The sequence below is a fragment of the Anopheles aquasalis genome, chromosome 2 (assembly GCF_943734665.1).
Source record: "Anopheles aquasalis chromosome 2, idAnoAquaMG_Q_19, whole genome shotgun sequence".
Classification (NCBI taxonomy): Eukaryota; Metazoa; Arthropoda; class Insecta; order Diptera; family Culicidae; genus Anopheles; species Anopheles aquasalis.
Window position 1 is genome coordinate 17,747,501 of NC_064877.1, and position 10,000 is coordinate 17,757,500.

A 10,000-nucleotide genomic window follows, 5' to 3' on the forward strand; every position below is an offset into this window, starting at 1 on the left:
CGCCTATTTCTAGTCGAACACATGGCGGCGCTAGAGTCTGGTTTGGTTTTGGTGCAAAACGTGCCCTTTGCACCAAGCTGTAAATTCCATTTTGCCGATGTTCCAATTGTATTAATTTAATAATTTCCCTCCAGCAGAGAGAGTGAGTGAGTGGTTCTCTGGTTCGCTTCCAGCTCACGAGGAAAATGTCATCCCTAGATAATCATATTGATTACGATTGCGAAAACCACATCCTTCGATTTACTGAGTCCACGGGTTCTGTCTGTTGGATGTTAACCTTTGAACACATTTACATTTACTTTGTTGAACAAAACACTGAAAACATCCCGTAGTTTTACGACACGTGCTTTTGGGCAAAACTTTACAATCGCTACTCAATTATTGAGCTACTTTCCGTGTAATTAGTCCTGTGTGTCCTTTTCTATTGCTGTGTTATTGGTTTCATCTGTAAATAAGTCTCACAAAACATTTGTACTCTTTAAACAAATCATTACGATACTAGCTGTTTAGCAGAGAGCGCATTCGATCGGCAAAGCATTCGGTGCTGATGAGATCGTATAGGTTACCTGTAACTATTACCTTCGTTTAGTGCTTAGTTAGTTTTCCAGAGTTTACCGTAAGTCTCAAACGGATGTGTAACGAACGATTAAACCGAATGAATTTCGCTATTGCTTACGCCCCGTACTCCGCAGACGCCGAGATGCAAAGCAAAACCGAAGCCAACCGTCCCGCCAGCATCATTCACTTAGGGCCATGATCTCAAACATAAGGGTCAACAATTGTTCACGACAAAAACCGTTCCTGTTTTTCATGCTTCTTTTCCCCATCCAATCGATTGAACGAACCACAAGTAACTTTGTTAACCACCACCACAGGCGGCGAGATGAATTGGATTGGCAAAACTGCACGATGAGATGAGATAAAGACTGGTTTATAAGTTTCTGATTATCAACCTGTATACCGTTGGCTCTTGGAGTGAATCAAGGAAGAACATAACGAAGCACAATAGTCAGACAGCACAACCGCCCCCCCCCCCCCCCCCCCCATTCCCGAAGAACCGAAACACTTGGACCAGGGGCTTTTCCAAAACATTTCCGAAAGACAGCATTTTAGGGTTTGGACGTATATCTGCCACGGGCGTATCTACCAAGACACACATTTTACAAGCAAGACGAACCATGGAATCTATAACACATTCGTTCTACATTCAGAATACAATGCATTTACTGTTTAGCATAGTGAATATAAATAGCAATCACGAAGGAAACGGTCAAGCACACATCCGTGCCAAAACGAAACTCGGAGCTCGGTGTCCACCGGACACCCGTCGAAGTAATGTAGAATATTTAAAACAAATAGATATTGATAAAACCACCACCACCACCACTTCGAACAAGCAGCATCACGAAACCCCGCAGTACTGGTGGTGAACTTTTCCATCTTTTCTCTGGCATCACCCATCATTACGATTAGGATTGACCGTAACCAGCACAGCCGAGAATCATGCAGTTGTTAGAAATGGTATCGTAAAAAAGCAGGAATTGCAGACATCACTAGCAGAAGAAGAACCAACAGCGGAGCGACATTAGTAGTAATAGCTGGCACGCGAGATCCTTTTCCTGACGCAACGTTTAACGTTTGGCGCGGAATATTCTGAAATCGCGTGTTTCACTCCTTTTGTTCCTGTGACTCCCAGTCCTCTTAGCGCCCTGTTTGATAACGTCGGATTCTTAGTACCCGGTAGTTAAGTAAAGATAGCGATAGGAACACGGATTATTAGTTTAGAGCTAACGTACAGCGCAAACAAAGAAGATTGTCAGAGTGGAAAAGGGGAAGATTCTTTTTTTTTTCTTTTGTTCTGCACTCTCTCGCCATTTCCTGTACGAACGGCAAATAGTCCAATCAGCACGATTCTCAATTGGTTCTTAGGTTTAACTAAAGCGCCGTAACCATTAGTAAACCCCTGCCTGTGCATGTACACCGTAATTCAGCAATTTAAAGTTCCTTGCCAACAACCGACACCACTAGAACACGCGATCGGCCGTTGCGACGAGCAACACGAGCAACGTGCGTCGCCGCCGCCGCGGTGAATAGCGGTGAAGGCCGGTAGCATCCTTCATCATTCCCGGGTTTACGCTCCGAAACAGTATTATAAGTGACGATTGGATTGATGGTGGCTAGCTGGATAGTGTGCCAGCGTAACAAGCAGAGTAGGTAGCGCACCAGGAGCCTCGCTCACCGGGGGGTACCAAGTAGCCATTGAATTCGATCTGTAAAACCGTAGATTCGCATCACCACCGCCGGTAATGACACCGGTGCCTGCTCGAAAAAGCATGATAAAAAGGTACATGATTAGTGAAATTCATTCGGACAAATTAGGAAAAATTTACCAACGAACTAAACAGAGAAATCACATTCGCGCGATTCCCGTTCCTTCCGGCACTATATTAAGCAGACGTTGGAAAGCTGGAGAAAGAACGTTCCGGTTTGTATGTAAACCGCCCCACACCACAAATAGCGGTGGTGTTTCACTCGTTGCCGTACTACAACAGAAAAATTAAGAACAAATTAAAACCAAATTTAAAAGATAGACTATAAGTTAACAATCTATGAAATCTAGCGAGAGATAATAGCGAGTAAGTAAAGGAGAATGGCAACGAAAAGAGGCGCGTAGTAGGCGCACCATGTATTGCTCGTCCGATCAGCAGCACACTTTGATTCGTCATGCAGCGCCATAATGCCCCACATGCAGAGCGGAAAGAAGAGAGATTGTAGGGTTAGCATGTTGGAATACTCAAATGCAGACGCAGTATGGAACAAGAAAACACGGATTGATAAATAGATACCGCATTTCTACTTTGAAATACGTAGCTGTAGAAAGAAAACCTTAAATACCCCTCCTCCTGCTGCTGCTGCTGTACGTATCGTGTGTAAATGGTGAAGTGAGGCGGGCGCGGCTGGAGAGATTTTTTTAATGGATAAAATGGACAAAATGGATAGACACGAACCAAGAACTGAACCGCTATGGAGCCGGATAAGAATAAGGTATTAAACCAAGAAGTACAGTGCAGGTCGCAGCAGCAAGCCGTGCCCTTTAAATCGCAGACAACAAGCAAGCAAGGAACCGAACGGACGTGTACGGACGTTGTCACAAGGGGAGTCACGTCGCAAGCACAAACAGGACGTCTGCGCTAAGGCTACGTAGCGCGAGGACGGACAGCGTTCCTGCAATTAGGAAGAAATGAATAAATACATGTAATATTTTATGTGAAAATTCAAACAAAATCGATAATACAAACCACACCCACCCCCCTGGGTTACAGTGAATTCCATGATTTCTTTCGTTGCTCTTTGCTTTCGATTTCTTTCGCTGCCAACGCTGCTTCATTCGTGGTTTTCTGGATATTTATTACTACAAAAAACACTACCACCGACTGCCACACCCTATCTAAAGGAACACTCAGCTCAACCGTACGGCTGCTCGCAGTTTCGCCGATCGACTCCGGGGATTGGTGAACACTTCCGCCTCTGATGGTACGACGACATGTTTGGTAAGTTGGCGCCAGTTCGGTTTCATCATCTCCTGCATCGTGTCGGTTTCGTGAGCCAGTGTGTGGCTGATGAACTGTAGCGGTACCCGGCTGGCCACATCGTCCACCACATGCCCCGTCAGATGCCGCTTGACGATCGTGTCTTCCAGCGAGTGGAACGCGATCGTAACGAGCTTACCGCCCGTTCGCAGCAAGTGCCTCGCCAGCACCATACCGTAGTTAATCTCGTTCAGCTCGTTGTTCACGAAGATGCGCAGCGCTTGAAACGTTTTCGTTGCCACGTGCGCCGGTCGGCGTAACTTATCCTGGCGGTACTCGAACGAGCTGGCACTGGAAGCGGAACCGGTTTCATTCCCTTGATTGCTGCTGCTCAGACAGTGCGCCACGATACTGGCCAGTTCAGCCGTCGTTTCGATGCGTTTCACCGTAAACCGAGCGTTCACGATAGCGCGAGCAATCTTCTTGGCCTGCTTTTCCTCACCGTACACCTTGAGAATGCGGGCCAGATCTTGTTCCTGTACGCGCGCCAACACTTCCGCCGCCGATAGCTGCTCCGGACAGCGATCCTTGTCCATCCGCATATCAAGTGGACCATCGTGAGCGATCGAGAAGCCGCGCGAGGCCTCATCGAACTGCATCGAGGAGCAACCGAAATCGAAAATGATTCCATCGATGAACCGTTGCCGACCGTAACCCTCGGGAAGGGAGCGTAGCAGTGAGGGCAGTTCCGAAAAGCGACCCAGCACGGGTAGAATACGGCCAGGGTATTCGGTTGCCATTTCGCACGCCAACCGGTGCGCATGTGGATCACGATCGAGTGCAATGATTGTGGCACCGGGCGCGGCTTCAAGAAGGGCCCTTGAATGTCCGCCAGCCCCGAATGTCATATCGATGAAGGTTTGGTTGTCCTGTGGTTCGAGAAACCGGACCGTTTCCCCGGCCATCACAGGATGGTGTGGTGGTGTTCGCGCTGCTGCAGTTCCATGTCCTCGCCGGTTGTTATGCAGGGTTCCTATCGTTATCCTAGAGACTAGCACTAGCGACTGTGGTCGTCGCCAAACTACTCGCACCGAGCCGCCGATCATTGTGACTGCTTATTCCTCCTTTTTGCTGCTCTGCTTGTTCTGCAATAACTGTAGGAACTCGGTGGACAGCACTTCCCGGCACTGCTCACCCGAGAGTCCGGTGGCGGTGGAGCTGAGCGTACGCGGATACTTCTTGGCGTGCACGTCGTTCACGATGTTCTCCAGCGCCCGGAACTGCCCGTTCAACCGTTCGTCCTTAACGGCGATAATGTTCGACGATCCGAGTACCGCCTTCAGCTGGTCCCGCAAATACTGCCCCAAGTCACGGCCTACTTTGCTCTTATCCAGCGGCCACCGCTCCAGCAGACTGAGAAAGTTCTTGTAGTGTTGGGACATAATTTCCTTCAGCCGTCACGGAGAGCGCGACCTGGCCGGCACAAGGACGGGGTTAGTGATCACGAAAGGTGTAAGGGGGCCACGGAATACGTACTTTTTCGCTACTTTTGCCTCATGGACGTAGAATTTCGCCAAAGATGTAACTCGGTGATGATCCGCGCACGCTTTTGTTTTGAATCCGACCGTCCCGTTGACAGCTGTGACAGCTGCCGGGGTACCAGCGCAGTTAAGTTTCGGTTAAGTTAACGGAAAATGATTCCCGGAGATTAATTTTCTTTAATTTCGAGAATCTAACGATGTAGTAACGATGGCTGAATTCCCAAACATTTGCATACAATTTACGATGAGCTTGAAATGGTTTCTGTTCCATTCTCTAAACACTTCGAATTACCCGCTGCCGTTAAAAGTCAAGAACACGCTTTTATGCCTTTCTAATTTTACCTCGAGTTCGAAACTCTCTCGGTTTGCACCACCCGCGCACCCGGTCACATAGGTGGAGGCAAATTGCATCCGACACCTGAAACCGATCTGCTCAAATAACTACGATGACAAGCTGCCGTGTACCGTTGTAAGATGTTTAATGAAATCGATGCTACCCCGATCTTATAATCAAAAGAATCGCCTAGCCGTACCCTCGAGGCACTACGAGACGCGGTTCGATTCCACTTTGCAGGACGTGGATGGGAAAACGCTGGACCGAAACCGGCAGCAGCTTGGCTTCCGGCCAACCAACCGAAGGGAAGAAGCAAGAAGGCGGGGTGAGAGATGCAGGTTTATTAATCTTTGGCCAACTTTGGATTCTCTAGCACCCCTGAGGCATGGGGCGGAAATGGAGAAACGATGATGACGGTACCCTGTCAAGCATCGATTTTTCATTTCAAACCCCGCGGACCGCGAGCACTTTGCTAAAGGACTATGAGGATTTGCATACTTTGCGCGCCAGTTGACCATGTGATCCGCGACAAATGTGCACGTGTGCGTGTACCAGACCTGGACGACGCACAAGGGATGAACCCACCCCTTCATTGCGCGAGCATTGCACGACCGTTATGAATCACACGTGCTTATTTGCATTTTACAGAAAAAAAGCGCGCCAACTTCTGACAGATTGTAAAGTGTGTGCATTCGTGGTTCGTTGGTGGTTCCGGAGATTTCCGTGCTAATTTGTACATATAATTGTGAATAGTTTGCTGTAAAATATGTAAACTATCTGTAAGGTATGTTAACGACTTCCTTCCTCTTCTTGTAACAATCCTAGTGGGATAGGCGGAAGGTCTTTATTTCCTTCCCACCTTTTGATCTGGAATGAACTCGGTAATTCCAGCCCACAAACCGTCTTTGGCTAAAAATCACTTCAAATACTATCTTTGATTGTGCGCTGACGCTGCAAGCGTAGTAGTCGATTTGATCGCAAACCCATATTTCCCCCGATGCGCTGGCCTACCTTGAGCAACGCAGCAATCTGCTACTTCCTGCTGCCCTGGAAACCGTTGCTAACGCCCTTAGGGTGGGCCTAGAGATTATTAATGCTTCCAACGTCATCGTTGCCCGGTGTCACTGTTCGTCGAGATCACGCTTTTGATTAATTGAACCATCCCGATCGCCACTCCCCGCGGGTGTCCCCCCTGGGAGAGCACTCCGAGAGAGATTAGCCGATTTCGATTGAACTAATTTTAAACCGTCCTCGAGAGGAAGGACCACGCCATGCAGCACTGACTGTCCTGCTGCATTATTGCGGATGCATTTTGCCTTGCGGTTGAATCGATTCCGAAAGGGTGACCACGGACCACGGACGGCCGCTCATCAGGCGGCTGGTGCATCCTTTCGCTTCGGCTGCCGGTATCAGCCCTTGAATGAGAGCGGAACGGGTCCGTAAGGGGAGGTAACGGAGGCAGCGAGGGAAGGCCACCAGAGCATCGAGCGATAATGAAGAGGTTATTGGCGAACCCAACAACATCGCTTCCCAGTGTTGCGCACTGGGATTTTGAGAGAGCTGCGCGCTGCGATTACACCGATGCTCCGTCCCTGGCACGGGTTCGCGCCCTTTACCGCAGCTCGGGCAGCTAACGCTTTGCGATTTGGCTTTCAGTTTCACGCACGATCCGCCCGAGCACGGAACTCCAAAGTACTCGCCCTACTCAGTACGATCCGGACGGTGATCGAATTCGGTAGCATTCGTACAGGACCACCATCAGCCACTGGACAACCATCGGACTCGTACCGGAAGCTAGTAGCGGTCTTTATTGGAGAACGATTTGCGGAAGCAGTGACCATCGAGGAGCCAGCGTGCAAACGATCCCGTTGCCCCGTTCTCGCGAACAGCACCAGCAGCAACAGTCCATCATCGATCATGCTGAGCGGCGGCAAGATACTGTCCGGCACGGACGTGGCCAAGTGAGTCTAGCATTCGTCCTTCAGCAGCAGCAGCAGCAGCCGCTGTGATCCTTATTGTTTCAAACCACCATCGACCATCCTCTCCATCCATCCTCCTTGCTCCTCCTCCTCCTCCAGAGAGATCCGTGAGAAGCTGAAGAAGGATGTGGCCGAAATTAGGCGCCAAATTCCGACGCTCGTGCCCGGGCTGGCGATCGTACAGGTGGGCGGCCGCGAGGATTCGAACGTGTACATCCGTATGAAGATCAAGGCGGCCGAGGAGATCGGGATGTACGCGGAGCACGTGCAGTTGCCCCGCTCGACGACGCAGGACGAGCTGCTGGCAACGGTAAGTAGCACAGCAGCGTGTTGCGAAGGATTATTTGTGTTTGTGTTGCGCTGTGAACTGTGCACCAGATGCTGGAAATGTGATAAGGCGTGCGGCGTGACCTACGGCTTACTGGGCTGTTTGTTGTTTCCAAAACACGCCACGAAACATCGAGGACGGTGGCGCGTACAGCTAACATGTTTGCCAACATTGTGTAAGTCTCATCATCTTGAAAAAACATCATCGGATGACTGGGATTAGTGAAATCTCGCTCAACATCGTCACCACCACGAGAGATCACCGGTGGTTGGATTCCTTCGGTGGCCCCCTGGCTACTCGATGATAGGCGCATCGCATGCTGCCTCATGGTTGCCTGGCTGGCTGGCTGCTGAGAATACGCTCGCGATACGCTAATTTCGCGCGCAATGAGAGCGTGCATTAATTTGAAGGAATATCAGTTGACACCTTTCCGCAGAAGATCGCAAAGATCTTAAGATGGACCTGATTGGATGGGAGGGGAGAGGGCAGGAAATTGCTGTTGCCACCTCCTTGGTGTGACAACCGGAGCTGAGCTGGTGAAAAATGAATGAAAATGAATTAGCTAAACGACAGCTTTCATTGATCAAAATTAGAAGACGACATTGAGGCGTGTTTTGGGTGGTCGATGGTGGAGCAACGCTCTGGGGTAGGTCATGTACGAACCATGTCATCGATGGAAAGCAGCGCGGATGTAGGGATGAAGGGTTGGATTAACCGATGATCGCACACATCGCGGAGTCGAAATCGTGTCACTCGTTCGATTACGGCGTTTGGCGATCGTGCCTTGTACCATTTATGAAACATGCTTCGAGGGACTGTGGATAAGGCGGGCATGCATGTGACCTACATTTCCGCGGGCAACATTGTATGCACTGGGTGCGATGTTCTTGATGTGGACCGCTTGCGGCATCAGCAACCATAATCTGTAACCTCTTGACCTGCAAAGAACTGTTTGAATCCTTCGTTCTGTAGAAGGAAACTTATGGATTTTGTTTGGTCCGATTTTGTGATCAAATATTGAATGCGCATTTCAGGATAAACTTGATATTTTTATGAATGCTGAATTCATGAGTTCAAGCGAATGGTTGAGGTAGTCGAGGTCTACTCTAATTTTCCTTATTATCAAAAGATGCTTAAAATGTTTTGTCGTTTGATCTCAGCAAACTCCGATCAAGCAGCATTTTTTAATTAATCATTTTTTTCGAAAATCATCTAGAAAATGTCTTAATCATTTTAGCAGAGCAATATTCGTTTTATTTAAATTGCTCAGCTGTTTGTGAAAGATAAAAAACGAAGTTTTCACTACATCGATCGTAGTTCCATGAAAACTGAAGCAACTGTTACTATGATTGATTAATTCGTCATTTGTTGAATGTTGCTAATGATAGTAAATGGATTAGAGATTTCCTTGAGGAAAACCCATCATCCCTCAGTGAAGAATCTCACATGGACCCAAAAATTCCATTCTAAATCGTTACAAATCGTGTTTTTATAAATAAAACATTAGCCTGGCGGCGCTCACATGGACAAATAGCACTAACATGGCGCACTTGACAGGCAGCAGAGCATTAAAAATACGATTACAACACCCTGGAATAAATCTAGTCGCTTCCACCCCGTCGTACGTAATGCGATCAACCTTCCCCATCTTGCCCTCGTCCTAGCATAGCGGACATCCATTAGCAATATCCGTCACCGCGCACGACGTGAGGATGATGATGCCGGCTTCAAAGGCTTCGGCATTCCATCTAAAATATCCAAACCCGAGCTCATCAACATATCAGCCGATGATGGCAGGCAAGCAGGCAGGCGACAGCTGGCACTGTTCCAACGAGTGTTTAACACTTGTCGTGTGTCCGAAATGGAATTGCAATCGATGTGCAACAGCGTGGCCAAAACTGCGCCAGGGCTGGCATCTTTTGCGGCTGCTGTCCACCACCCTTCTTTCTTTTCCTTGTCAGTCCTGTCGTCTCGCTGATTGATTGTATCGTGTTGATTGCGACATTCCCGGGTTGCGATCGCGGGTGGTACGGAAATGTAGCCATCGAGTAGTCGGATCCGGTTGCAGTTGAACCTACCCTGTGGAGGCCACTTACTGACGCGCTGCCTGCTTTCTTCCACTGCAGGTCAAACGATTGAATGAGGATCCCAGCTTTCACGGGATCATCGTACAGATGCCGCTCGATTCGGAGACCCCGATCGACGGCCATCTTATCACCGATGCCGTGTCACCCGAGAAGGACGTCGATGGGTAAGAACAGAACTCGATCAATCACCGATTCGCGCCA

General features: G+C 48.9%; 4 protein-coding genes across 6 annotated transcripts in view; 2 read left to right on the forward strand and 2 right to left on the reverse strand.

Annotated features, from left to right (window-relative positions):
* LOC126580645 (tyrosine-protein phosphatase 99A-like) overlaps nt 1–3,332 on the forward strand; it is a 39,221-nt gene extending 35,889 nt beyond the window's left edge. For both annotated transcript variants that reach the window (XM_050243919.1, XM_050243920.1), the window contains one exon: nt 1–3,332. This exon is cut by the window's left edge and continues 940 nt beyond it. The gene's annotated coding sequence lies outside the window, so the exon portion shown is untranslated.
* Nucleotides 3,333–3,391: 59 nt separating this feature from the next.
* LOC126571924 (probable methyltransferase-like protein 15 homolog) lies at nt 3,392–4,636 on the reverse strand. Its single transcript, XM_050230824.1, has one exon. The coding sequence runs from the start codon at nt 4,634–4,636 to the stop codon at nt 3,461–3,463; it is 1,176 nt and encodes a 391-aa protein (XP_050086781.1). The 3' UTR covers nt 3,392–3,460.
* Nucleotides 4,637–4,645: 9 nt separating this feature from the next.
* On the reverse strand, nt 4,646–4,972 carry LOC126571925 (ubiquinol-cytochrome-c reductase complex assembly factor 2). The gene has a single exon (XM_050230825.1). It carries the CDS (start codon nt 4,970–4,972, stop codon nt 4,646–4,648), a length of 327 nt encoding a protein of 108 aa, XP_050086782.1.
* Nucleotides 4,973–6,092: 1,120 nt separating this feature from the next.
* LOC126571923 (C-1-tetrahydrofolate synthase, cytoplasmic) overlaps nt 6,093–10,000 on the forward strand; it is a 7,769-nt gene continuing 3,861 nt past the window's right edge. Inside the window, exons 1-4 of one of the 2 annotated variants that reach the window (XM_050230822.1) lie at nt 6,093–6,189; nt 7,062–7,366; nt 7,484–7,694; nt 9,839–9,963. In XM_050230822.1, the coding sequence (XP_050086779.1) occupies nt 7,323–7,366; nt 7,484–7,694; nt 9,839–9,963 (380 nt within the window). In that variant the 5' untranslated portion in view covers nt 6,093–6,189; nt 7,062–7,322. Of the gene's footprint in view, nt 6,190–6,964; nt 7,367–7,483; nt 7,695–9,838; nt 9,964–10,000 lie in introns of those variants that run through there. The other variant, XM_050230821.1, reaches the window with a different exon arrangement.